Source organism: Anolis carolinensis, chromosome 1, assembly GCF_035594765.1.
Source record: "Anolis carolinensis isolate JA03-04 chromosome 1, rAnoCar3.1.pri, whole genome shotgun sequence".
In the NCBI taxonomy this organism is placed as follows: Eukaryota; Metazoa; Chordata; class Lepidosauria; order Squamata; family Dactyloidae; genus Anolis; species Anolis carolinensis.
The window spans coordinates 367,658,894-367,684,805 of NC_085841.1; the positions used below are offsets into that span (position 1 = coordinate 367,658,894).

Genomic DNA, 25,912 nt, shown 5'->3' on the forward strand with positions numbered 1-25,912 from the left:
TCCAAACCCTGGACTTGGAGTCATAACATAAATAATCCTGAATGTCTCATGAAAGCACCTGGCAGAAGAAGATAGAAGAGCATGGGAACTCGGGGTTGAAAGTATAAACAATTATAATTGGTAGACTGTGTGGGAATAGTAGTAATGTGATACAGGGGGTGGGGTTTTGATGATGATATTTACGTGTGGTGTGACGTTGCAACAAAGGTGATAAAAATGATTGTATGTAAACATTAGGTCATTCTCGACTTTTTCCAAGTCATGTATTCTTCAATAAAGATTGGTTCTGAGAGCAGCTATCTTTGATCTGCGTTCATGCTGGTTCTTTGAAGTAAGCAGGACATTTTTGTGTATGTGACATAAGCCCCTGTCCTGAGCGAGTTCCCTCCCCTCCTGGTTAGAAGCAGGCTAAGCCCCATAGGAATAGGGTTGTTGTATGTCTTTCGGGCTGTGTGGCCATGTTCCAGAAGCATTCTCTCCTGACGTTTCGCCCACATCTATGGCAGGCATCCTCAGAGGTTGTGAGGTATGTGAGGTTACCTCACAACCTCTGAGGATGCCTGCCATAGATGTGGGCGAAACGTCAGGAGAGAATGCTTCTGGAACATGGCCACACAGCCCGAAAGACGTACAACAACCCTGTGATCCCGGCCATGAAAGCCTTCGACAACCCATAGGAATAAATCCACTCCTAGATTATTTTATCCCAGATTTTCTGGCAGTGTGGACATATAATCTAGTTCAAAGCAGATAATCTGGGATCAGATCTTGGTATAGAGTGTTGAAGATCTACACTGCCTTATATCCCAGGATCTGATTCCAGATTATCTGATTTAAACTGGATTATATGAGCACCCACTGCATATTATTATTATTAGTTTGCTGAATGCATGAAAATGAATCTGGCATGGGGCAGCTGAAGCCTTAGTCAGAAGAGATCAGAGCGTCCATTCTTAGGTTCTTAGAGATTTCTAGATGGACCACTCCAATCAAATCTGCAAAAGTTAAGCTTGTGATAATAGTTGCTTTCGTTCATTGGGTTTTGATGAGGAAAGGCTCAGGGAATCAAAAAAGGCTCTGAAAAGCAAGCATTAAGAAGTTAAACCAAAAAGTCCAGGGGAAAAGACTTCAAAGACAAAGACTTCTCAGCCTGGAATATCCACATGCAGATTCAGTTGAAAACAACATGGAATGGAAACAAAGAGACTAGGTTGAAAGATCATTTAATAACAAGCAAATTGAACTCTCCACAGGTACAGATTTGGAGGATACTAGTTTAAGCCCAGTGGCGTTTTCACTTGAGGGTGGCATTGAGACATTTGGGAACGGTTGCTCCAACACAGAAAGTCTAGGAGAAACCTAGTCTACGCAAAGCTGAGTTTGTCTGGTCACCCTTGACTTTGCCAGGGCGTTTGTTCTCCGGATGTGAATTTTTCAGCGAGGGATAACACAAAACTTGTAGGGCTGAGGGATGTTGTCCATGTTCCCTTTCATGGGTGAAAGGTCAATATCCTTGGGATCCATGAGGGGCTTCAGCTTGAAGTTCTGGAGGATAGAAGTGAAGAACAAGAAGAGCTCCATGAGGGCCAGGCCTTCTCCTGCGCAGATCCGTTTGCCTGTAAGGAGACCCAGGAAGGAAGGAAGGAAGTGTTGGGAATCATCCTGGACTACTCAAGTCTAAATGTAGTCAGATAGATGATAGAGTTAGATTGAGGGAATCCTTTCCCCGTTTCCAAAGCATGCCTAGACAGGCTCTACTGTGTTTCACTCTATCCTGTGTATGTCATGTCCCTTACATTGAAGTTAGTAGAAATGTGAATCTTTAGGGACACTAACTTCTCATTGGTCAGAATGTCTTTTATGGCCCCAATAAATTGGACCATGAGGTTGGAACCATTTTTGGTTCTCTCTTCTCCCTTTGTTCTTCTAGCTAACAAGAAGGATCCTGCCATCTCTCCTGGCAAGATGTAGCTATTTAGATGTTGGTTATTTTTCCTTTCTTATTTTTCTTTAGAAACCAGTCTAGAGTAGACTAGACAGCTCCCAAGCCTGTCTATCTACAATTGAGTTCTTTTTACCTTAATAAATACTTTTTGATCTTTTATTGAGACTCTGCAGTCCATTGCAATCCTAAATAGACAAAGGCTTCTCTTTGCTCACCCCGTGTAAGTAACTGCTGCATTTGAAAGCTTTGGTTTTGCTACTCTGCTGATTTTGGTGGAATCTCCCCCAGAGAGGGTTGAATTGAGTCTAATCTCTCAGAGATTACCACAGCAGGAAGGAAGGAAGGAAGGAAGGAAGGAAGGAAGGAAGGAAGGAAGGAAGGAAGGAAGGAAGGAAGGAAGGAAGGAAGGAAGGAAGGAAGGAAGGGGAGAAAGAGGGAAGGGGGTCACAAAGGCAGCTGGAGGATATGCTCATCAGAGTGCAGTCTACAGAGCAAGGGAAGCAGCAGCCCCGCTCTATTCTGCCTTGGTCTGGCCTCCTCATCTGGAAACCTCTGTCCAGGAACCCTTGATAAGCTGGTACATATCTAAGGAAGAGTAACCAAGATGCTCAGGGGTCTTGAAACCAAGCCAAAGAAGGAGCCTCCATCACACTCGGAAGATCTTGAAACCAAGCCAAATAAGGCACTAAGTTCCACTGTTGAACTGCTCTTATGGTCAGGATGATGTCCCTTTTATTGTTACAGCCAAATGGGCATGTACATATACATCAGTTTTATGTCTCCCGTTGAGCTTTATGACGTGACGTCAAAAGGGTCACGACACATGGACATAATGGATACCTCAACACTGGTAGGATGGAGATGAGGGACCTTTGGGATCCTTTTCATCTTTCAGTAGAAACAAAAAAAATCCAACAAGTGGTCTTTTTTTGAGGGGGAGGGGTATTAATTATGTTCTGATTAAAATCCTTTGGTTGGCACTCTGGTCTCCATGTGTGCATGGCATTATGTTCAATAGCTCCAGGCTAGTGTTGAAAATAGCCAATTGGGGGCTCTCTTTGGTCCACAGCAATTTCCTGCATGGCAGAAGTGGGACTGGTTGGCCCTGGTGGTTTCTTCCAACTGTATGACTCTATGGTTCAATATCTCACAACCACTGGAGGATTCATTTCCCAGAAATGGACAACTCAGAAGACCCAAAGGAGCCTCTCAGCCACATGAATCCCTGGACTGCTGCCCAATGGGGGAAGGAGGGACTTACCTGCCGAGAAGGGCATGAAGTAGTTGCTCTTCCTGAAGGTCCCATCCGGGTTCAGGAAATGTCCTGGGTCAAACTTTGTTGGGTTGGGAAATTCCTTGCCGTCATGCAGCACCGAGGTCAGAACAGGCAAGATGGTGGTACCCTAAAAAGAGTACAGTATTTGGAGAACTAACAACACTATGTAACACAATTTGAAAAAAATATTCTGTTCCTGGTTTGAAAGTATTATTTCTTGTTTAACTGTGTGGTAATTACTTTGAAAGAAGTTGCTATATTCCAGAAAATTCATTTTTGTGGCTGCCACAAAACCTGTTGAATTGGTTAAGACTCATTGAAGCACCAGAGCAAAATGTGTTGCAGGATGTACCACAAAAACAAAGTTTTTGCAGTTTAATAAACTTTCTCCATAATTTTACGATAGAACCAATTAGGAAATGATATTTAGAAAAACCGGAACAAAATTTGTGTTGCATTGTGTAATTGTTTGGAAATTTCAATACTTTGGTGTTGGGGTGCAGGTGGGGTTGGGGATATGGGTTTTTCAGGTCAGTGGCTTAATTGTCAAGATAGAAATAGCTCAGCTGCAATTTCACCAGGATGTCTAGTCTTATTGGATGTTGTAATGAAGTATGAATTTTGGTTTACAGATGTTATGTTTAATTGTGTGTTTATGTTTTAAAAGGGTAAGTATTACAATTATCGCATCTTAGCATTCTGGGGCAGGCTGCCATAGAAACGTAGGCGGATCCAACTGTCATTTGGCAGAAGAGAGTTTGAAAAGAAACTCAGTCAGTCAGTCTGTGGTCAGAGAACTACAGGGAAGGTTGGTTTTAGTTTGGGCTCTGGTGAAGCTCAGGAAAGGCTGATCCTAAGTTAGGGGATCAGGGATAAAATAAGTTTGGTGACTTATTTTAAGGTAGTCTGTTAGTGGAGAAAGAACTGACATTTTAAGAAGTTTGGAACACCTCAATATAGTTTTGCAACTGTTGAAGAAAGTGTAACTCTGAGAAGCAACATTGTAAACACTAAGCTCTGTGCCTGAATAAACTTGTTAGTGTTCTCCAACATCCAAGCCTCTGTCACATATATTCTAAACTAAGTTACGCTACCATCTAAAGTGAAGAAGAAGAAGAAAAAAAAACAAAAAGTAAAAGGTCTCCTCCCTGAGTCTTTGGTGGTTGCCACGTTACAGATGTCAAGTAGAGGGCTCCTTCCAATGTCATGGTTCTGTTGTGGGAATGTCTTCTTCTGGGAGTAGAAGCAGAGAACTCACTCTTGGGATGAGGTATCCTCTGAATGGTGTGTCGTTGACCACGGAATGGGGGAGGGCCACTGGAGAAGGAGAGGTGAATCTCTGGATCTCGTGGATGACGGCGTCTGTATAAGGCATCTGTCCACGGTCAGCCATGGTGGGCATTCGAGAGCGACCAACCACCCGGTCAATCTCTTCCTGCACTTTCTCTGCCAGGAGATGCAAGAGGCTACATGTCAAGAAAGAAGCATCCAGAGAACATCAGAGAAATCATACAAATTCTGGCTCATGGCAAGAAACAAGAAATGCCCTGGAAAGGATTGGATCCCAGATCATTGTGAATCCCCCCCCCAATAGTAAACCACCAGCTTCCATGTTTTGTACTAAATGTCATCAAAAGAGATATGCCACCTAAAAGTGGAATCGCACCATCCCCAAATGTGGATGTCTACATCTTTATGACTATCAAAACTACCCGAGCTGACCTCTGAGGCTGCAACATTTGAGTCTTGAAGTGTGACATTCTTGGATCTTTTCCAAAGTTATGCTTTGTGTTAACCATTTTGGTGGATGAGTTCTGGATTTCCTTATCTTTGGTCTTCTTGTGGTCATTTGCACTAAAGTTCCCCATTTAACTTGATTTATCTAAGAAATCCAAATGATGGTGGAAGGTAATAGTCCCACAAGACACTACCAATCTTAGGATGCCATATAAATCAATTATTTCATGGATACTGGTTCTATCACTGTTGAGGGGACGTCAATTTGAGCTAGATCTGTTGTGAAGATTTACCTAGTTTTGTGCAATGTCACCAAATCCAACTACCTTCCCATAAAGAGCTTGGACTCCCCCCAAAAAGATGAATTAGTTGGTTCAAAAATTCCCTCAGTTGATCACGAAGCAGCATTCGCCCACAAACACCTTCTTCCTAATGCCTTACACAACTTCAAAATCAGCTGAACAATCCAGAGATCAGAAATCAGGAATTAGTAGTACAACCACTTTCTGGACCTCTTTTCAGTCCAAATGTGTTGGACCAGAATAATGGAATCAGAATCATAGAGTTGGAAGAGAACATGTGGGCCATCTAGTCCAATCCCCTGCCATGCAGGCAAAGCAGAATCAAGGTATCCCTGACAGATGGCCATCCAGCCTCTGTTTAAAAGTTTGCAAATCAAGAGTTCAAAAGCTGATGAAAGCAGAAGGCCCGGATCATCCCCATCTATTTTGCCTTCAACCAGAACTAGAAATTAAACAACTTTAGGACCTATTTTCAGCCTAATGGCAACTCCAGAGTCTGATCACAGTTAATCTGCAGAAGCTACAATTTTGATGGAACCTGTTGGCCTGAGGTCTCCACATCTTTCTTACCTTCTATCTCTTGGTACTTCTGGAGGATCAAGAGCCCATATCGGAGTGTAGCATTGATTGTTTCAGTTCCTGCGGCAAACAACTCCAGGCTGCAGATGACCATGTTCTCCATGGTGAACTCGAAGGCCTCATTGTGCTTCTCCTGGTGATACATGCAACACAATCAGTTTGCTCAGCCCAACTGTGCTTAGTGAAGTCTAGGAAATATCAATGGAAATCTTTCTCTGGCTGAGTCCTCAGAATAACAGGAGCTCTCTCTTCCTTCCAGGTCCACTACACTGGCCTCAGAGGGAGAAAAGGAGAGGCAGGCAGACCTCCACAATGTCTGGTCTTCCATTCACCTTGATTACATGACCTTGACACACACACACACACACACACATTCTCAGAGCCCAGCATCCTCAGGTGATGCCAGGAGGTGTGGGTGTGGATGTGGCCTCATAAATCCAGGTTTTCTGAGCAGAAAAAGCTCAGAAATGTCTGTGTGCCATTTTTTGGAAATTTAGTTTCCAACTTTGGTGCTTATTGGTGACCTTCCATCCAACTATTAAACAGGCATGGCCCTGCTTGGTTTTTAGAATAAAATGGGAGCTGGTTCTTTTGGGAAGTCTTGGACCTGGCTTATCTCTTTTAAAGTTTTAATAGATGGAACAGAAGAAGGAAAGGCTTTCCCAAAGAACCTTCTCCCAAAAGACCCCTCTCCATCAGGGGGTAGGATGTCCCAGGGTGAAAGGGTTTCAAGTAATCTCCCTATGGGGTTAGGCTCATTACCTTGCAATGTCCTTGGAAATTCTCAACCAAAATCTAGAGCACATATGTGATACTACAGTGCTTGGAGGATGGCTCAAAACCAAGGATTCCATGACTCTCTCTTACCTGATCCATTCTGATAAAGAAGCAGTCAATGAAACCTCGAGGTGAGTTGGGGTCCAAAGTAGCCCTGTGTTCCTTGGCTTCCTCCAGAATGAATTATCTGCATTTGATGTCACATTGTATCATGCGTTGATAGGGTCCTGGGATCCATTCCATCAGAACAGGGAAGGTATTGTAGAGCTGGAAGACAAGGTGCACAATAGGGATGTGTCAAGAGGGGACATGACAGCCAGGTTGAAAGAAGTGAAAGGATGTCACATGGAGAAGAGGACAATGGCAAACTAGGGCCCAGGGGGCGGATGCAGCCTTGTGGGTGCTTACCTCAGGACCTCTTCATTTTCTCTACCTTCTTGGCAGAAGGTCATAGAAGCCCACCACATCTTTATGGCAAAAAGATGGAGGAGAAAGGCATGTAGTAGCTGAAAACCCGCTGAAGCACTCTCAGCTACCGTGTGTCTCGACCTCCTCCTGCCATAAGGATGGTGCGAGCAGCTGAGAACTGAAGAAGCACTCTCAACTGCTGACTGTCTTGCCCTCCTCCTGGTATCATGCCAAGAGGACAGCCTGGGGATCAGGGGAGGAGGAAAAGAGATCCCACCTAAACATTAGGAAGAACTTCCTGAGTATCAACAATGAAATGGGTGTGGGGAATGTCCTTCTTGGAGGTTTCTAAACACAGACTTGATGTTCATCTACTTGGAATGCTTCAAATGGGACTTCCTGCATGGAAGAAGGGGGTTGGACTGTATGATCCTAGCATTTCCTCCAACTCCTGGAGTCATGGATTGGAAACCAAGAATCAATGGGCAAATTGGAAGGTGTCCTCTCTTTTCTGGGTGCAGAATCCCTTGTGGGATGAGACCCTGATGGCAAATCATTGTATCCACATTAAGGCCTGGTTCCCTGGGGATTCACTGCATCTCTCTTTCCTATTTTTAATCTATCAGTGTTATTTAGGGGGCAAATGCCCAGAGTCATGTCTCTGCCCTCCTCCATCCCTCTTATATCAATGACGTCTGTGGCCACAGTGACACAAAAGGTGCAAACAGAAGGCCCATCTACACTGGCCACCTAGATCAAGTTGAAACTGACATTGCAGAAACTGAATGTCACTCTGTGATTATTGGATCATAAACCCTGGAACCAGTTTGAGGTCCAGATGGAGATCACAGAGGCTGGTCTCTGAACCAGTTCCAGGGTCTGCAGTAGTCATGGCTTGACAGTCTTGGGGAATAAAAATTTTTCAAATTCCTTCAGAATGCGCACTTGCAGATAGCATTCTGTGGAGTTCTTAATGTCACCACATGGTGAGGAGCATTAAGAGACACTTTTCTAGACTTTCCCCTGACTTTGCTCGTGTTGGATTAACAGGTTCAAAGTACACTTCAGTGGGCATTTCCAGTAGGCATATTACGGATTACTTGAAGCAGTATTAAACCGTCAGTGTAGATGGCTCCTCAATGGGAAATGTCACCAGCTAGGAAGGAAAGGGGCCTACCTGTCCCCAAGCAGAGTTAAAAAGCTCAGTGTTCTCTTTTGTTATGGCTATCAAGGTTTGAAACCTCTTGTCATTGTATTTGTAGCGCTTCCCAAAGACAATGGAGCAGATGACATTGGCGGTAGCATAGCTGAAGAGGTTGTGTGGGTCAAAGGGTTGCCCTGGAAGGACAAAAAAGGATTGTCTTGTTTCAGTCCATCTCGTTGATCACAGCTCCTTAAACTGTGAGCCCCAACCCAAATGGGACCCATTGTCGCACCCATTGAGCAAAAGCAAATATATATCAAAGCAGGCAGAAATAAAGTTCCCAAAGTAGTTGTAAAAAGAGTCAATGAATCCAATAGTCTATAGGCAAAAAACAAGAGTTCATTTCCCAAAGATACAATGGCCCATAGGTTTCAAAGATCCAGGAACAGGAGAATTTCCAAGGCAGGAAGACATAGACATCCACTCTGATAAAGAGAGAATTTGCTTTGACAAAGATCTATCTCTCAACACAGTTTTAAAAGCAACCCAAAAATGCATTTCTCTTTCCTTCAGAGGCTTCCCACTTTCCAGCTAATCTCGAGCTGCGCCAAGGCAGAGGCATTCCTTTCCATTGCAAACTGTCTGCTCTAGATAGTAATGGCACTCCTTCAAGGCCAACCAAATCATTATCTTGCACCTGAACCTGAGACAACTCCAGCTCATTATTTCTCATGGGAATATCTCCCTGGTTGTTATCTATGACAGGCTGGTTCAAGAGTTCGTCCACAAGCTGCGTTTCTTGCTCTTCAGAACCAGCCTGTATAATTCCCATCCCCATGACATCATCCTGAAATTCATCCTGCATCCCATCATCTGGCTCCTGCATCTGTAACCCAGAATCCCCTTCCTCATCATCACTGCTGGCTCTGCTGCTGCTGAGTCACAACACCCATTCAGCTCAATAATGGGGTCCTGAAACATTTGGCAACAGGAAGACTTTTCCTAATGTTAGTGGATGTTTTAGATAATTACCCAGATCTGCGGTGTAGCCTTTCCAGTAGACTCGGTAGAACATGCTTCAGGTGTACTTCATAAAAATGAAAATCATCTGTTTGGCAAGCCTTGCAAATGCTGATGAATTATCTTTCAATGCTTGATTTTTATATCTTTTTAAAATACCTATATACTTGTGATCATACTTTATAATACAATTCTCGGGCAAAAAAGGGTCCAAATAGAAACATTTAAGAAGTCCTTTTTTTAGATCCAATCTGTCCCAGTCAGGAAACTGTTGCTGGCCCTGAGCATTGGGTTGGCCCTGGCTGGACAGAAATGAAGGCTTCCTTCCACCCATTGCTAGCAGCGAGCAAAAGAGTCTCATGTTCTGGAAGGCCTCAGACCTTCCATAGGGATTCCTTTGTTCACCTGTGGTTGAATGCAAGAGTCCAAAAGTCATGTTTGGGGCCATTCCTAATTCTATACAACTTTGATTCTACATAGACTGTGGTATCTGTGACATTGCTGATTCTCTCCAGCATTGGCCGACGTCTGCTGACCACAAAATTTGGGTTCATTGTACTTGAAGGAGAACCTCTCTGCTCCATTGGAAGCTGCATGGCCTTTTTTGTCTTCTCCCTTTCATCCAAAATGTGAAGGACATCTACTCTAGGTCTGTGAAATCCACATTCTGACATGTGAGATCCAGGATATATCAATGGTGGAAACCACTTTAACTGAGAATGATTGTTGAAAATGATGGTTATCCGTTTTGGAAACTGGCATAAGAAAGCCATGCTTGCCCAGGTTTTCTCCAATGTTTTAAAGATCTAGAATATCTGAGCATCTCGGCTCAGAATATTTAAAGCCCCAAGCCTTCCAGAAAGACCAGGCCACAAAATGTTCAACCTCCAGATGGGAAATTCCAGGATTATGGATGAGCAGGAGGGGAAGTCCCTAACCCTATGCATGGGAAACCTAGAAGGTCTATAAAACTAAGATGCATGCGAGAGTTTGAATTTAGAGCCTTTCACCAAGACATTGCAAGAGGAATCTCCTGAAAATTTTGAAGAAGTCAGTGGGGATGAGGCTGGCCAATAGATTCCACTTACCCTTTGTGTCATGGAATTGTTCCAGGAGATACTGGGTTTCTTCCTGGATTCTCTCCTCGATGCTCTTCTTCCCCATCCCAAAGTTGCGGAGGGTGGTCAAGGTAAAACGCCGGATCTGCTTCCAGCTCTCCCCATTGCTGAATACGATTCCTGCAACAGGTGAAACAACACCATGATGGAAGAGTAGGAAGGGTCGAGGTGAAGGAGAATGGCAAAACACGCATGATTCGTCACAATAATAATAATAATAATAATAATAATAATAATAATAATAATAAAACTTTATTTATACCCCGCCACCATCTCCCCAACGGGGACTCAGGGCGGCTAACATGGGGCCACGCCCAGAGCAATACAATATAATAACATACAAAAACAACATATCATAACACAATTAAAAGCAATACAATAGATGATAATAGACTTTACATCAAGAAATAAAAAAAAAACCAGTTAAACAAGGGCAGGCCGCATGGACACAAGGATAAAACTCGGAGTGAGAGGGACAGAGGGGGTACTCCATTGTGGGCTGGGACACAAGAAAGTAGGGCAGTCTAGAAAATAAATGCTAAGGGGGGAGTAACACAGACATATATAGCAAAATTACTCACCGAAAGCACAGCGGAAGAGCCATGTTTTCAAATCTTTCCTAAAAGCTAACAGAGCGGGAGCTTGCCTGATCTCAGGGGGCAGTGCATTCCATAGTCGGGGGGCCACAGCGGAAAAGGCCCTCTCCCTTGTACTCACAAGGCGGGCCTGGGATATAGACAGTGGTGATAAAAGGGCCTCCCCGGATGATCGTAAAGATCGGGCAGGTTTATGGTAGGAGATACGGTCACGGAGGTAGGTGGGTCCCAAACCATTCAGGGCTTTATAGATGATGGTCTGCACCTTGAATTGGGACCGGAAAATGAACGGCAGCCAGTGGAGCTCCTTAAACAGGGGAGTGGATCTCTCCCTGTAACTCGCCCCCGTTATTAATCTGGCCGCCGAGCATTGGACCAATTGTAGTTTCCGGGCCGTCTTCAAGGGAAGCCCCACGTAGAGCGCATTATAGTAGTCCAGTCTAGAGGTAACTAAGGCATGCACCACCGTGGTCAAGTCAGACTTCACGAGGTATGGTCGCAGTTGGCGCACAAGCTTGAGTTGTGCAAAGGCCCTCCCGGCCACCGCCGACACCTGTGCTTCAAGCGTCAACGCTGAATCGAGGAGGACCCCCAAACTGCGGACCTGTGATTTCAAGGGGAGTGCGACCCTGTCCAGCACAGGCTGCCACCCAATACCCCGATCCGACGGGCCACTGACCAGGAGGGCCTCTGTCTTGTCAGGATTGATCCTCAGCTTGTTCCTCCTCATCCAGTCCGCCACAGCGGCCAGGCACTGGTTCAGCATCCAAGGGGCTTCCTTGGAATCAGATGGAAACGAGTAGTGGATTTGCGTGTCATTTGCGTAGAGATGGCAACACCCTCCAAAACTCCGGATGACCTCTCCCAGCCGTTTCATGTAGATGTTAAATAGCATGGGGAATAAGATAGACCCTTGCGGGACCCCACAGGTCAAAGGCCAGGGGTCCGAGCAGGTGTCCCCCAGCTTCACCATCTGGGAACGGCCCTCCAGGAAGGACTGGAGCCACTGCAGAACCGTGCCACCGAGCCCCATCCCAGAGAGCCTCCCCAGAAGGATACCATGGTCGATGGTATCGAAAGCCGCTGAGATGTCCAAGAGAACCAGCAGGGTCACACTCCCCCTGTCCAGTTCCCTGCGGAGGTCATCCACCAAGGCGACCAAAGCCGTCTCGGTGCTGTGCCCAGGCCTGAAGCCCGACTGCGAGCAGTCCAGATAATCAGTGTCATCGAGGAACTCCTGGAGCTGCGTGGCAACCACCCGCTCCAGAACCTTGCCCAGAAATGGGAGGTTGGAGATTGGTCTGTAATTGTCACAAACCGATGGGTCTAACGAGGTCTTTTTTAGTAGCGGTTTAACCACCGCTTGCTTAAAACAGGATGGAAATGACCCCTGACCCAAGGAGGCATTTATTATAGCCACAAACCATTCCAACAACCCATCTTTGGCCAGCTTAACCAGCCAAGAGGGACAAGGATCCAGAGCGCAAGTGGTCGCCCTCACAGACCCAAGAATCCCCTCCACGTCATCAGGAAGAACAAGCCGGAAAGAATCCCACAAGATCGGACAGACAGGTACCTCGGTTACCTCCGCTGAGACCACGGTTAAGCTGGAGTCCAACTCACGACGTATCTGAGCAACTTTGCCTGCGAAATGGTGCGCGAACTCGCTGCACCGAGTTGCCAAGCCATCGGGAAGCCCCTGGGTCTCAGGGGGCCGCAGGAGCTCCCCAACAACTCGGAACAACTCCGATGGCCTGTTGGCTGCAGACGCTATGCTATGTGCCCTTGACAGCTCACTATTGTAGTGATCAGCCAGGACATCGACAGGATCGCCAGTCTCCAGAACAGGAAGATCCCCAAGAGACCTCAAGAATCCATCCGGATCCATCAGTCTCCTGGGGCGGACCATCTTAATGGGTCCACCACCCCTGCGGAGGTTAGAAGACACGGCGAAACTTAAACAGATCAGATGATGGTCAGACCATGACAATGGAAGAATATTTTGCTCTTCCACTCTGACTGTCCCACCGTCCACAATGAAGACAAGGTCCAACGTGTGTCCCGCCTGATGTGTGGGCCTAGATATAACTTGAGTCAGCCCCATGGTCGTCATGGCAACCATGAAGTCCTGAGCTGCACCTGTTAATGTGGTCTCGGCATGGATGTTAAAGTCTCCCAAAACTATAAGTTGTTGGGAGACCAGGGCCGAATTGGAGACCACTTCTGCTAGCTCAGACAGGGAGACTGTTGGGTCGCGGGGTGGACGGTACACCAACAGAATCCCCAAGCTGTCTCTTTATATCTTTAGACTGAGGGTATGGGGGTCATTTTCTGTCTTTCAGCTAGTTTCAATGTATTTGGAAGTGCCTTTAATCACTTTCTGATCCCCCAACTCAGGAACCATGGTCTAAATCTGCATCCAAATCTGCACTGGTGCACTCTTAAGTCTAAGAATCTGAGGATACTTATATAGGAGAAAACAAAACGGTTTCTGTTCGTCTTTATGGCCATGCTTCTTTAAACAGCAGTAGATATATTGAGGAACATAGATTTTTGGTGGCAAGGCCCATTACAGCTATTGCGATAAGGCTTTGTGTAGGGTTTCACATATTCCTAAGGACAGAAACTTTACATCTTGTGCAGCTTTTCCTTAGGAGGCATCTCTGTATTTACACACAGTAGGACATTACCATAATGAACATAAGATTTATCATGCATGTTTGTTTTATATGATCTTATTTGTTTTATGACTTGCTTTATTGTTGATTGATTTGTTTTATTGTTGTGTTTTATATTGTCTGTTTTGCCTGGGCTTGGCCCCATGTAAGCTGCCCCGAGTCCCCTTGGGGAGATGGGGAGGGGTATAAAAATAAAATTATTATTATTATTAAAAATTATTATTATTAAGATCTGTAGAGGGACTCAACATCCTTCGAAGGAATATAATAATTTCCAATGGGAATTTCAAAGTAAGTATAACAAGAGCCTCTATCTTCTATCAATCATCTATCAGGCATGTCCGATCGATGAAAAAATGTTTCAATTCTCGCTTCTAAAGTAGGGGGTGCCTGCGCTTCGTTATAGAAACTATTTCTGATTTTTTTTCCTCAAAAAGTTCGGATATTTATGAAAATTCTTATGTTTCTAAATGTTTCTAAAATGGCAGACGCGTATGCGCAATTGCAAAAAAACTGAACCTAGGGGGGACTTTTACAGGGCTCTCCCGGCTTCATTTCTTGACCTATCCTGTTGAAGAAACCTGTTCCTGGTTTGAAAGTCTTATTTCCTGTTCAATTGTGTTTTTTTCACTGTGAAAGCCTTCTTCTACTTGTATAACTTTGTTTCTGTGGCTGGAAATCTGTGAAAATGGTGGACATTGGCCTGTCACCACGCTGTCGCCTTTCTCCCACCAATGTGCCATCAGAGAGAGGTAGGAATGGCCTCCTCCAATGCTGGTCCAAATGTCAGAAGTGTAATGGATGTGGCCTTCAAGGGCGCTCCGCAACATCTCCTCAATGCATACCTTGCAGGCTTCATACAGCCCGGGTATCACGGTTCTGGAAAAGGTTTGTCGTGAGGGGATTTTGTATTGGGGACACAGCAGTTCCATCGGGCGCACAAAGCCTTCTTGCTCCACCATTTTGAAGGGATGGTGGTCGAGAGACAGCATCTCTTCAACTCGCTGAGTGATCTGCTCAACAGTGGTGCCGTTCCCCCCGTTCTCTTCCTGCCAGCGGAATGGCCCCAATCAGCTAAGGTTGCTTGAGTCTGTCTCCCACCCGACCCTAACGGAGATGTTGGAGAGCTCAGGGTACTGCTTGCAGGGCTAAGGGATTCTACCCCCAAGGGAATTGATGGATGATGCCTCTTCATGTGGATCCTTAAGTCAGTGGTGGACAAATACCCTAACCCTCTTTACCTCTGCTAATGTTTGTCCCTCAGTCCTTGCACACAGCTGAAGATGCACGTTAGGAATGGACCATGAAGTGGTCCCAGAGGAAAGACTTCGGCCTTCCCAATGGTGGTGCCCCCGTGGCCTTTGTGGGGTGCTCACAGGACAGGAGGAGGAAGGAGTGGGTTGCAACATGACATCCTCAGGGCGAACGGCACTACTGGCATTGTCATCTTCCTCCCCATCATCTGATGATGAATGAGTTAGAGGTAGCCTATCAATTTCTTTCTTAACCACTATGTTTGGCGCAAGGACAATGACACGACCAAGTTCAGAGACATCAATGGCAGCCTCTGCCACGGTTGACCAGGTTCGATTTTGGAGGGGACACATTTCTGCTGGCGAGCCACCTGGACTCCAACCTTCCACAATTTCACTTTGCACAGCACAGCCTTTGGGAGCCCCACTTTGTTTCCTGCCAGTGCCACCCCTCATTCTTCTGCCCGAGGCAATGGCTTGCCCTAAACTCTTATGTGACAACCGACTTCCCCATGAATGCTTCATTGCTATGGGCTCGCAGTTCTGCTATCTGAAATCCCTTGGTTTATGCAAAGTAACTTTGGAATCTAGATTTTCCTTTTGTAATAGTTTTGTAAAAAAGGCACTGGAACTCAATGGTATGTCTTGCTATGCACTCCCAGAAGGCAAAAACAACACAATGCCTTGTTTTGAAAATGGACGAGTGACCAAGGCAGGCAATGCTCAAGCACTGTGTGCAAAGTAACTTTGGAAACTAGAGATTCCTTTTGTAATATTTTGGGGAAAAAGGACACTGGAACTCAATGGTATGTCTTGCTATGCACTCCCAGAAGGCAAAAACACAATGCCTTGTTTTGGAAATGGACGAGTGTTTCAGCAGGGCTTTGCTCAAGCAAGCCAGGCACTATACAAAGTAACTTTGGAAACTAGATTTTCCTTTTGTAATAGTTTGGTAAAAACGAAACTGGAATTCGATGGCTTTTCTTGCTATGCCCTCCCAGAAGGCAAAAACACAATGCCTTGTTTTGGAAATGGACAAGTGTTTCAGCAAGGCTTTGCTCAAGCAAGCACTATGCAAAGTAAAATGGAAAGCTAGATATTCCTTTAATATTTTGGTTAAAATAACCCTGGAATTCAATGGTATTTCTTGCTGAGCGCTCCCCATAATACCCACACTCACTCCAAATGGTGAGCAACTAGACCCTTGAGCCTGCTCCCTCTTCCCCAGCACCCAAGCCCTGTCACCCTCTTCCTCTGCTCTTGACTCCTGGCTGGCTTGGCTTGCCCTTGCTCTCCCTTCTCCACCACCCTCTCACGCGCTTCTCCAACCCACGAGTGGCTCGGCCCGACTACAAACCGGCCTTTTATGCCATACTGCTGTGTGGACGCTGGGAACGTTACCCCCACCTTTGTGTCCATCGTGGACTCTTCTGATTGGACGGGGAGGAGCAGCCATGTTAGGCTGTGCTGCACTCCCATTCAAGGTAGGTTGCATTAACAAAAATATTTTAAAACATATTTTTAAAAATATATTAAAAATTTTTTTGGAAAAAAACCCATACATATTAAGAGACATTTCGAGAATGGGCCAAGGTTGCCTCATATTACAGTGCAGGTTGCGCCGTGATACCACGTCTCGGATAGCATTTCAAAAAGGGAGAACAAAACGAGATAAATCCGATTTAAGAGACAAATCGAAAAATTGGACATGCTTACTATCTATCTATCTATGTATCTCAATCAGTGATTTCATGATGGGCATCCATTATAATAAAATGGATATATATTTAAGTAAGACATGTGACCTGCCCAAGATAACACAGTGGGTTTCCACGACTGAGAAGCAATCTGAACCTTGACACCACCTGCAAACATTAAATCAATGCTGCATACCTTTCCCTTCACTCATTTTTTCTACCAATGGTATTTTTGCCCTGGAAGCAAAATCATTCCCACGGTCAATCAATGCTTCTTTAATGGCCTCATAGCCATGCAGCACCACAGCGGGATTCATCCCCAAATAAAGTGTAAACACAGGGCCATACTCTTCACTTATCTGTGGGAAAACAAAGAAAGAGGCATATTTTGGGTGGACACATGAGCAATTAGGGTAACACATTTGGAAAAGATGCATCATACCTTAAGAAGACAACAGAGGTAATGGACCTGTATATGTTGCTCTGCCTGTATGTGAAGGCAAACCTAGAAGAGTCTGCTATCATTTGAACAATTGCAACATAGCTGCAAGCCTGTGTTTGATTTATACATGCAGAAGTTCTCCTTCAGAAAAAGTGGGACATTTTTGATAAATTAAAACAAGATAGGATAAACAACTCAAGACTATTTAAAACTATAAAGCATGTAGAGATTTGAATGGAATCAAACAGGCCACATCTAGCAAAGAGACATGTTTTTAGTTGAAGCCAAAATGACAGTGATATCAGCACTACTGAGACTCAGGGAGCAATTCTTGGAGAAAAATAATGAAAACCAGCTGGCATTAGATGCTGAGAAAGCCTTTGATAATGTTAATGGGGTTTTTTATACATTTTAATTTAATTTTTGGATACACCTTTAATTTAGTCTAAAATATTGATGTCATTTGATGTACAGAGTTCCCTCACTACTTCAAGGTTCACTTTTTGCAGTCCTCTACTGGCTCTGTCAAGATTGAGAAGGAGAATGGAGTGACATCAGAACACTGATAGTACAGCACCCCAAAGCTCTAATGATCTCAACCTGTGGTTTCATGTAAGGTAAGGGTAAAATGGACTTTTGGGTACCCCACAGTCCAAAAGACTTGGGGGTGAACATGAACACCTATGTTCCTCCTTAGAAGAACAGCTGAAGTTGCTCAGTTCCCATGCACTTTGCAGCCAGGCAGAACTTGGGGTCCATACACTTCTGGGGCTCCTCAGGAGAGAGGTTGCCACATCCTCCTTTAAATGAATAAAGAGTTTCTCACCCTTTAAACCAAATCAATGAGATATTCTCTGCTAAATCTACTAGACGAGCAAAGGTCGCATTTACTTCTTACATAACTTCCCACCATAAAGAAGTTTATGACCTGGTGATCTGTATACAAAACAGGTCATAAACCTCATCACTCCATGGGCAAAGATCTCAAGGTAACTCTACATTAAAATAGAACTAAATATCATTGGTATTTTATGGTTAAAACCCTTTAAAACCACAGCAGCTCCTGATTTGATCTTAAAAACCTTCATCTTTAAAGCCTTCTTCATCAAGAAACTATAACTTCACTGATCAACAAGACACACACAGATCTCCACAAAACGACTGTTATAACTGTCATATGTGTTTTTTTAATGCCAAGAAATACTTGGAGTGACCAAAATGTATTTCACAGCCTATTGCGATGCCTTACAATGCATTGCTATCATTCCACTTCAATAGCTTTGGGCCTCTGCTAAGCAGTCCTGGAGTTGGCAGTTCAGGAAGGGACATTTTGAACTCTCAGCCAGTGAGGTCTTGCTTCTTCCCAAAATACGAAACCTGAGATTCCATAGGAAGCAGTCGTAGCACTGAACTAGAATTATGCAGTGTGGAAAAAAAACCACACACACATATGCTTTGGATTATTGGGGAAATTCTCCTGGTCCAATGTCCCTATCCTACCAACAGCCTTGGGGTGGGGTGAAGGCTCCTTCTTTGGAGGCTTTTAAGCAGAGGCTGGATGGCCATCTGTCAGAGAGCTTTGAATGCGATTTTCCTGCTTCTTGGCAGAATGGAGTTGGGCTAGATGGCCAACTAGGTCTCTTCCAACGCTAGGATTCTAGGATTGTATGACTTCAGCTTGCAGCATAGACATTCTTCCCCATCTTCCCTTTCCCTTTCTGTGTGTTTAGTAGCCTGCCAAATCCCAGAAGTCCTGCAGCGAAATCCCAACCACACCCCCACCCCTTGAAATGAATCAGGGCACCCATTCTCCTCCTTCCACTGACCTTGCAGAGCTCCTGGTCCAAGTACTTGCCCTTCAGCTGCAGGACGTTCCCAATGAGGGGCAGCGGAGTGGGGCCGGGGGGCATCTTGCCCTTCCCCTGGGCCACTTCGCATTCTGCCGCATCTTCTACGCCACTTGCTCCACTGGTCTTTCACCTTCAAGAACTTGAATTCAACTCCACCCTGCCCAAGTCTGCAGTTCTCAATGAGGAACAGTTAGCTAGCTTTAGAATAGGCTGAAAGATTCCCTTCCATCCTGGCTCATGAATGTCAGTTGAAACGTATCTATTTGCTCCCATCTGACTGGTGGTATAGAAGTCGGATACCCTTCAGGTTGCATGCCTTCGCTTAAGACTTCTGCTTTTTCCATCCTTGCATTCTGACCTCTCTCTACTCTGTGTGTTTGAAGAGATGTATTGTGTGGAGGTTTTGAACTCTGCATCTTTGCCTCCTAAGCCCAACATTATTTTGCAGCCACAACACTTAACTTTTCTGCTTGCTGTGTCCTGACTGCTCAATTCAGGATCCTGTTTGTATTTATTGGATGCTCTGCTATTTTGGGAGATTTCCCCAACAAAGGCAACTGAGCCAGAGGAACTAGAGCACCAGAATTATCTCTGGCTAGCAGAACTGAGTAAACAGGGTTTCAGTCAGGTCCACCCTCATTGGACCAATCCGGTTTGCTCCTGTTTGGTCGGGCGGACCTATGCATGCAAAGCTCAGAGTCTCATGGGGCAAAGGAGCCTGGGCAAGACGGCAGATGGAAAGAGTGCCTGCCGCTGCAACTATCCTGTACGTTGGGCAGGGGATTTATTTCCAAAGGTTCTTTATTGCTAATACACAGAAGTGATGCTAATTTGGGGGGGGGGGGGGGGGGGCGGTATTTTACGACACTGTAAAGAACAAGACCAGAAATGTGATGACTAAAAGGAAGGTGGAAAGAGGAAGTCCTGACGGCTCTTTGTCATAGAGAATGAAGCAACAGCAACCCCCTGTGACTGAATCCAAACTCAACGTCCAAGTCATCGAAACTGGACTTTGAGACAACATACCTCCTTTCTGTCTGTTCTGTTCTGTCCTGTCTGTCCAAACGGCATTGAATGTTTGCTGTGTATGTGTACTGTTATCCGCCCTGAGTCCCCTTGGGGAGACAGGGCGGAATATAAGTAAAGTGATGATGATGCCGTTACTAATCTGCTTGTCAAAACTGGAAGGGTTCCCTGTATTTACATAAATAAACGCTTACATGTTAATTGTATCCAGGATCATAAATCACACTACTTTTGTGTATCTCAGTGAGAGAAAAGGCTTACTTCCCTTTTCCACAACTCTAGGCCAATTTATTTATTTACAACATTTATTGTTTCCTGATGATATATTCCTGCCATAAAGCTCCTTCACATTCACTACACACACATATGACCATAGAAACACAGAAAAGTCATGACAGGGCTCAAAAATGGTTTTGAAAAGCAAGCATTAAAAACAATAAAACTCTAGATTGAGACATTCAAAGATATAGCTGTTAGTCTGGAACATCAGCATGCAAAGTCAGAGACTAAGTTAAAGAGACTAAAAGAATATTTAAAAATTAAGCAAGTTAAACCCATCTACAGATATTGATTTGAAAGAACCCACTTAGACCCCTGTGGCTATAATACAAAATCATGTTTTCACTGGAGGCTGGAATGGCTTTCAGACATCTCTAAAGAAGGTCTAGGATAGTTGTTTCACAAAGAAGCGAAAGCTGAGTTTGTGCAGTGGTCCCTGGCTTTCCCAGGGCATCTGTTCCCCAGACAGGAGCTTTTCAGCGAGGGATAACACAGAACTCATAGCGCCGGGGGAATCTGTTCACAGGCTTCTCCAGAGGTGTGACATCAATGTCCTTGGGGTCTGTGATGGGTTTCAGCTTGAAGTTCTGGAGGATGGAGGTGAAGAACAAGAAGAGCTCCATGTGGGCCATGCTTTCTCCAACACACACCCGTTTGCCTGCAAGGAGACCCAGGAAGGAAGGGAAAAAACAGGGAAAAAGGTCATGAAGGGAGCTGTAAGTTGCACTCAACAGAGTATAGTCCAGACCAGGGGTCCCCAAACTAAGGCCCGGGGGCCGGATGCGGCCCTCCAAGGTCATTTACCTGGCCCCTGCCCTCAGTTTTATAATATAATATTTTTATATCAGTTTTAATAATATAATATTGTATAATATTGATAGAAATATTATAATGTAATACAATGTAATAATAATAATAATACCATATAATAATATTAATTATATATTATATATTACATGTAATATTACTAATATTACAATATAGTGGTATAATTCAATATAATAATATATAATGCTAATATTGTTCTATGCTAATAATATAATATATTTTATCTATATATATAAAAGAGTGATGGCATCACGGCAGCGGACAAAACAACAAAAGTAAACACCCCACAACCTCGAAAATTGGCATCACAACCCCTCATCTATGCCTCTAGGTTGATACAACAAAAAGAAAAGAAAAATAAAGTCCTAATTAGGGGAAGAGGAATAATTGTTTTTATCCAATTGCTGCCAGTTAGAAGGCTAAGCTCCGCTCACTTGGTCTCCTAGCAACCCACTCAGCCCAGGGGACCCTTTACCTTAACTACCACCAATTCTTCAATACTTTATTTCCCATACCACCATACTTCGCCACAGCAACGCGTGGCCGGGCACAGCTAATATAGATATAAATTGTAAGCCGCTCTGAGTCCCCTTCGGGGTGAGAAGGACAGGATATAAATGTAGTAAATAAATAAATAATAAATAAATTTTTGACTTAGGCTCTCCCAAAATCTGAAATGACTTGAAGGCACACAATAACAATAATCCTAATTAACTTGACTATCTTGTTGGCCAGAAGCAGGTCCACACTTCCCATTGAAATCCTGATCAGTTTGAGTTGGTTAAAATTGTTTTTATTTTTTATTTTTAAATATTGTATTTTTCTTTCGTTGTTTTGTTGTTGTTGTTGTATTTGTACTACAAATAAGACATATGCAGTGTGCATAGGAATTTGTTCATTTTTTTTTCTTCAAATGATCATTCGGCCCCTCAACAGTCTGAAGGATTGTGGACCGGCCCTCTGCTTTAAAAGTTTGAGGACCCCTGGTCCAGACAGCAACAGGATTAGTAGTCCCACTCTGTTCTGCTGTGGTCAGGCCTCCTTATCTGGAAACCTCTGTCCAGGACACCAAATTTCAAGATTATTTACAAGCAGGTACATATCTAAAGAAAGGGACATCAGGCTGGATAATAAGGGTTAAGTCTTGGTCAATTGCAAAGGCACTAACAACAACAACAAGGCCCCTTTCCATGTTAGATAGTGTGTGTACATTTAATCAAGGCTTTATGTCCTATATCTATATCTATCTATATATCTATATCTATATATATAATAAAAGTGAATGTTTGTATGTTTGTGGCAGTGTTTTGATTGGTCGGGCGGTGTATGTGCCAGCTTTCTGATTGGCTGCCCGGAATATGGGCCAGATTTCTGATTGGCTAGCCGGAATATGGGCCAGCTTTCTGATTGGCCGCCACTTTCACAGGCCACTGGGACCCCTGAAGCAAAAACTACCACAAACAGGCTCCGGCCTACTCTCTCTCCTCAGAACGACGCTAGCTTTGGTACACTTAACAGCCTTTTGTAACCAAAAATACCACTGGGACCACCAGCCTCATAGAATCATAGAATCATAGAATAGTAGAGTTGGAAGAGACCTCATGGGCCATCCAGTCCAACCCCCCGCTAAGAAGCAGGAAATCGCATTCAAAGCACCCCCTTCCAGGTCTGGAAGGCCAGACCTGGACCAAACTTGACATACATAACCCCTAGGACCCATGAACCCACTGACAATGGATCTGGACCAAATAGACCCAACATGGCCAACTGTGCATACTGATAATAAAAAACTTTGGGTGCTAGGAATTATAGTTCACTCACACATTAACAGCATTCTGAATCCAACTAATGATGGAAAATAATTGTTTTAATGCTTCCTTTTAAACAATGGTTGTGGGTATGTTTATGAAAACTTCTACTCCCTCACCTCACCCCCTTCAGCGCTTCTACTGACATGTCTCAGCCTTTGCAGGCTGCTAGGCCCTGCTAGGCCCAAAAACAGGACACCATCTTCCCACCTCAATATTGTTCCAAAGAAGGCAGCTTTTCCCTGGGTCATTGGGACACAGTACTATTCACAGCACACTAAAGAGAAAATAATCTTTTTAATCTTTCCTTTTAAGGATGGTTTATCCCCCCCCCCCCCTCAGTTTTTACTGAGGCAAAAAAACTACTACCAGCAGGCTTCAGCCTACTAACTCTAACAGGCTTGACACATACAGTCCCCATGACCTACAATACATCCGGGCACTGTTTGGAGTGGGATGGACCATGGATGATGGACTTGCATATGGGAGGTATAGTTCACCTGCCCGCTAGGCTTGTCCAATCAATGGGAAAAATGTTTCAATTCTCGTTTCTAAAGTAGGGGGTGCCGGCGCTTCGATATAGAAAGTGTTTCCGAATTTTTCACCCAAAAATTTCGGATATTTTCAAAAAATCGTAATGATTCTTAATGTTTCTAAAATGGCAGATGCGCATGCGCAATTGCCAAAAAAAAAGGAAACCGGGGGGGGGGGACTTTTACAGGGCTCTCCCACCCTCATTTCTTGAGCTATCCTCATCAAATTTGGTACAGTGGGAGATCACATTCAACACTCTTTGCTCAACAAATTGCAGAATGTTTCCTGTCTCCTATGATTTTTGGTGAATTTTCATAACTTTTTATAATACAATATTTTTCAATATTTGAAGAAACCTGTTCCTGGTTTGAAAGTCTTATTTCCTGTTCAGTTGGGTTCTTATCACTGTAAAAATCCCTCTTCTACTTGTGTAGACTTTGGATTAGAAACGCAGCACACGCCAAGCAATGCCTTGGCAGGAGTGTCACTGTCCTTTGGAAACTATAAATTGCTGTGGACCCTCTATTGAATCAAATCAATGTCTGACTTTGTGACTGCAAAAATAAAACTCTGCCCAAGGCTTGGGATTAGAAACGGAGCCTGAGGGAAGCAATGCCTTGGCAGGAGTGCCACGTCCTTTGGAAACTATAAATTGCTGTGAACCCTCTATTGAATCAAATCAATGTCTGACCTTGTGATTGCAGAAATAAAACTCAGCCCAAGGCTTGGGATTAGAAACGGAGCTTGAGGAAGGAAATGCCTTGGCAGGAGTGCCCACGTCCTTTGAAAACTATAAATTGCCTACTGCCTCTTTTCAAGCAAGGACTCTTTGCCAGATCCCAAAAGCCCCAAGCCAATGCAATATTTATTACCCCAAAAATATACACAATCTCGAACCAGCAACAAAAGCCCAAACCCTTACCAGACCCAAACCCCTATGTCTCTCTACAGCCAGAACTTCACCCTCTCTCCCTCAATGCAGGAGGCTTGTTTGCTTGCGCAGTGCACCACCCTCTCCGCTCAGAAACCCAGCCCCAGAATGGCTTGCCAGGGCTATGGAGGGGGCTTTTATGGAGATCTTCCACGTGGACGCAGAGGACGCTAGCCCCCACTTTTCCATCCATCGTGGAAGCATCTGATTGGTCTGGGAACGGCAGCCATTTTAGGCTGCGCTAGGCTCCCATTCAAGTTAGGTTGCAGAAACAAAAAAAATTTAAAAAATATTTTTTAAATATATTTAAAAAATGGGGGGGGGGGGGGGGAATTTAACGAAACATTAAGACACAATTAGAGAATGGGCCAACGATGGTTCAAATTACATTGCCAGTTGCGCCCAGGGACAATGTCTCAGAAATCGATTCAAAAAGCGAGAACAATCTGAAATAATTCCAATATAAGAATCATAACGATTTTTTGGACAACCCTACTGCCCGCACTGAACCCCACTATGTCTTATTTATACTACTATTGCTTGACGTTACTTTTATGTTTTATTTATATGGTGGATGTTAGCTTAATGACCTTGCAAGCCACTTTGGGTCCATTGCAGAAAGGCGGGGGAGAAATATCATAAATAAATAAATAAATAAATGTCTCAATTGTATGTATGGTTGGAATGACCATCTGTCGGGAGGACTTGGATAGTGTCTTCCTTTGTGGCAGACGGGGCTGTATTAGATGACCTTCAGAGAACCCTTTCAAATCTAGGAGTCTATCTGTCTCCCAATCATATTTATGACTGGATGGCCATCTGTCAGGAGGGCTTGGATGATGTCTTCCTCTATGGCAGAAGGGGGTTCGACTAGATGGCCTTTGGGCACCCCTTCTAACTCCCCTTGTATGAAAGCCTTTAAACCAGGCACGGGCCAACTTGGGCACTCCAGGTGTTTTGGACTCCGACTCCCACAATTCCAGACAGCCTACCCCATGATGCGCTTTATGTCCTGGTGCCGTTTGCGGGATGATGGACCATGGGTGATGCGATATGTAGTACTTTCAATCACTACGATTCCCACAGGCCACTGCGATGTCCACCAGTGACGGAACTGGACCAAACTTTGCACACACAACCCTCATGAACCCCTTTAAGTCCTGGGGCAGTTTGGGGGAGGATAGACCAAGGATGATGGGACATACACTACCTTCACTCACTTCTTGAGGCCACAGCAACTGCTACAAATGACAGAACTGAACCAAATGTGGTATATATATCCCAAATGACACACTTTATAGGCTGCAGCAGTTTGGGGGACAATGGACCAAGGACGATCGGATTTGCAGTACCTTCATTCAATTCACCTCCCACAGGTCATTGTGATTCCCATGAATGACGAATCTGTACCAAACTTGATACACAGGTGCAATGTGGCCCCCTTTACGCCCTGGTCCGGTTTGGTGCAGGGTGGGCCATGGATGATGGGATTTGCAGTACCGTCACCCGATTCACCTCCCACAGACCATTGTGATACCCATGAAAGATGAAACTGTACCGTACTTGACACACAGGTGCAATGTGACACAATTTATCTCCTGGTGTGGTTTGCAGGAGAATGCACCAAAGATAATGGGATTTCCAGTACCTTTATCCAATTCACCTCCCACAGACCACTGTGATG

General features: G+C 44.4%; 1 protein-coding gene and 1 pseudogene across 2 annotated transcripts in view; both read right to left on the bottom strand.

The window, feature by feature from the left end:
• Positions 1-1,194: 1,194 nt before the first annotated feature.
• LOC100563876 (cytochrome P450 2C15-like) lies at positions 1,195-17,421 on the bottom strand (annotated as a pseudogene).
• A 2,713-nt stretch (positions 17,422-20,134) lies between these two features.
• The window catches only part of LOC100564073 (cytochrome P450 2C31), a 40,751-nt gene continuing 34,973 nt past the window's right edge, over positions 20,135-25,912 (bottom strand). For both annotated transcript variants that reach the window (XM_062968738.1, XM_003224905.4), the window contains one exon: positions 20,135-20,785. In XM_062968738.1, coding sequence (XP_062824808.1) covers positions 20,604-20,785 — 182 coding nt within the window. In that variant the 3' untranslated portion in view covers positions 20,135-20,603. The remainder of the gene's footprint in view (positions 20,786-25,912) is intronic.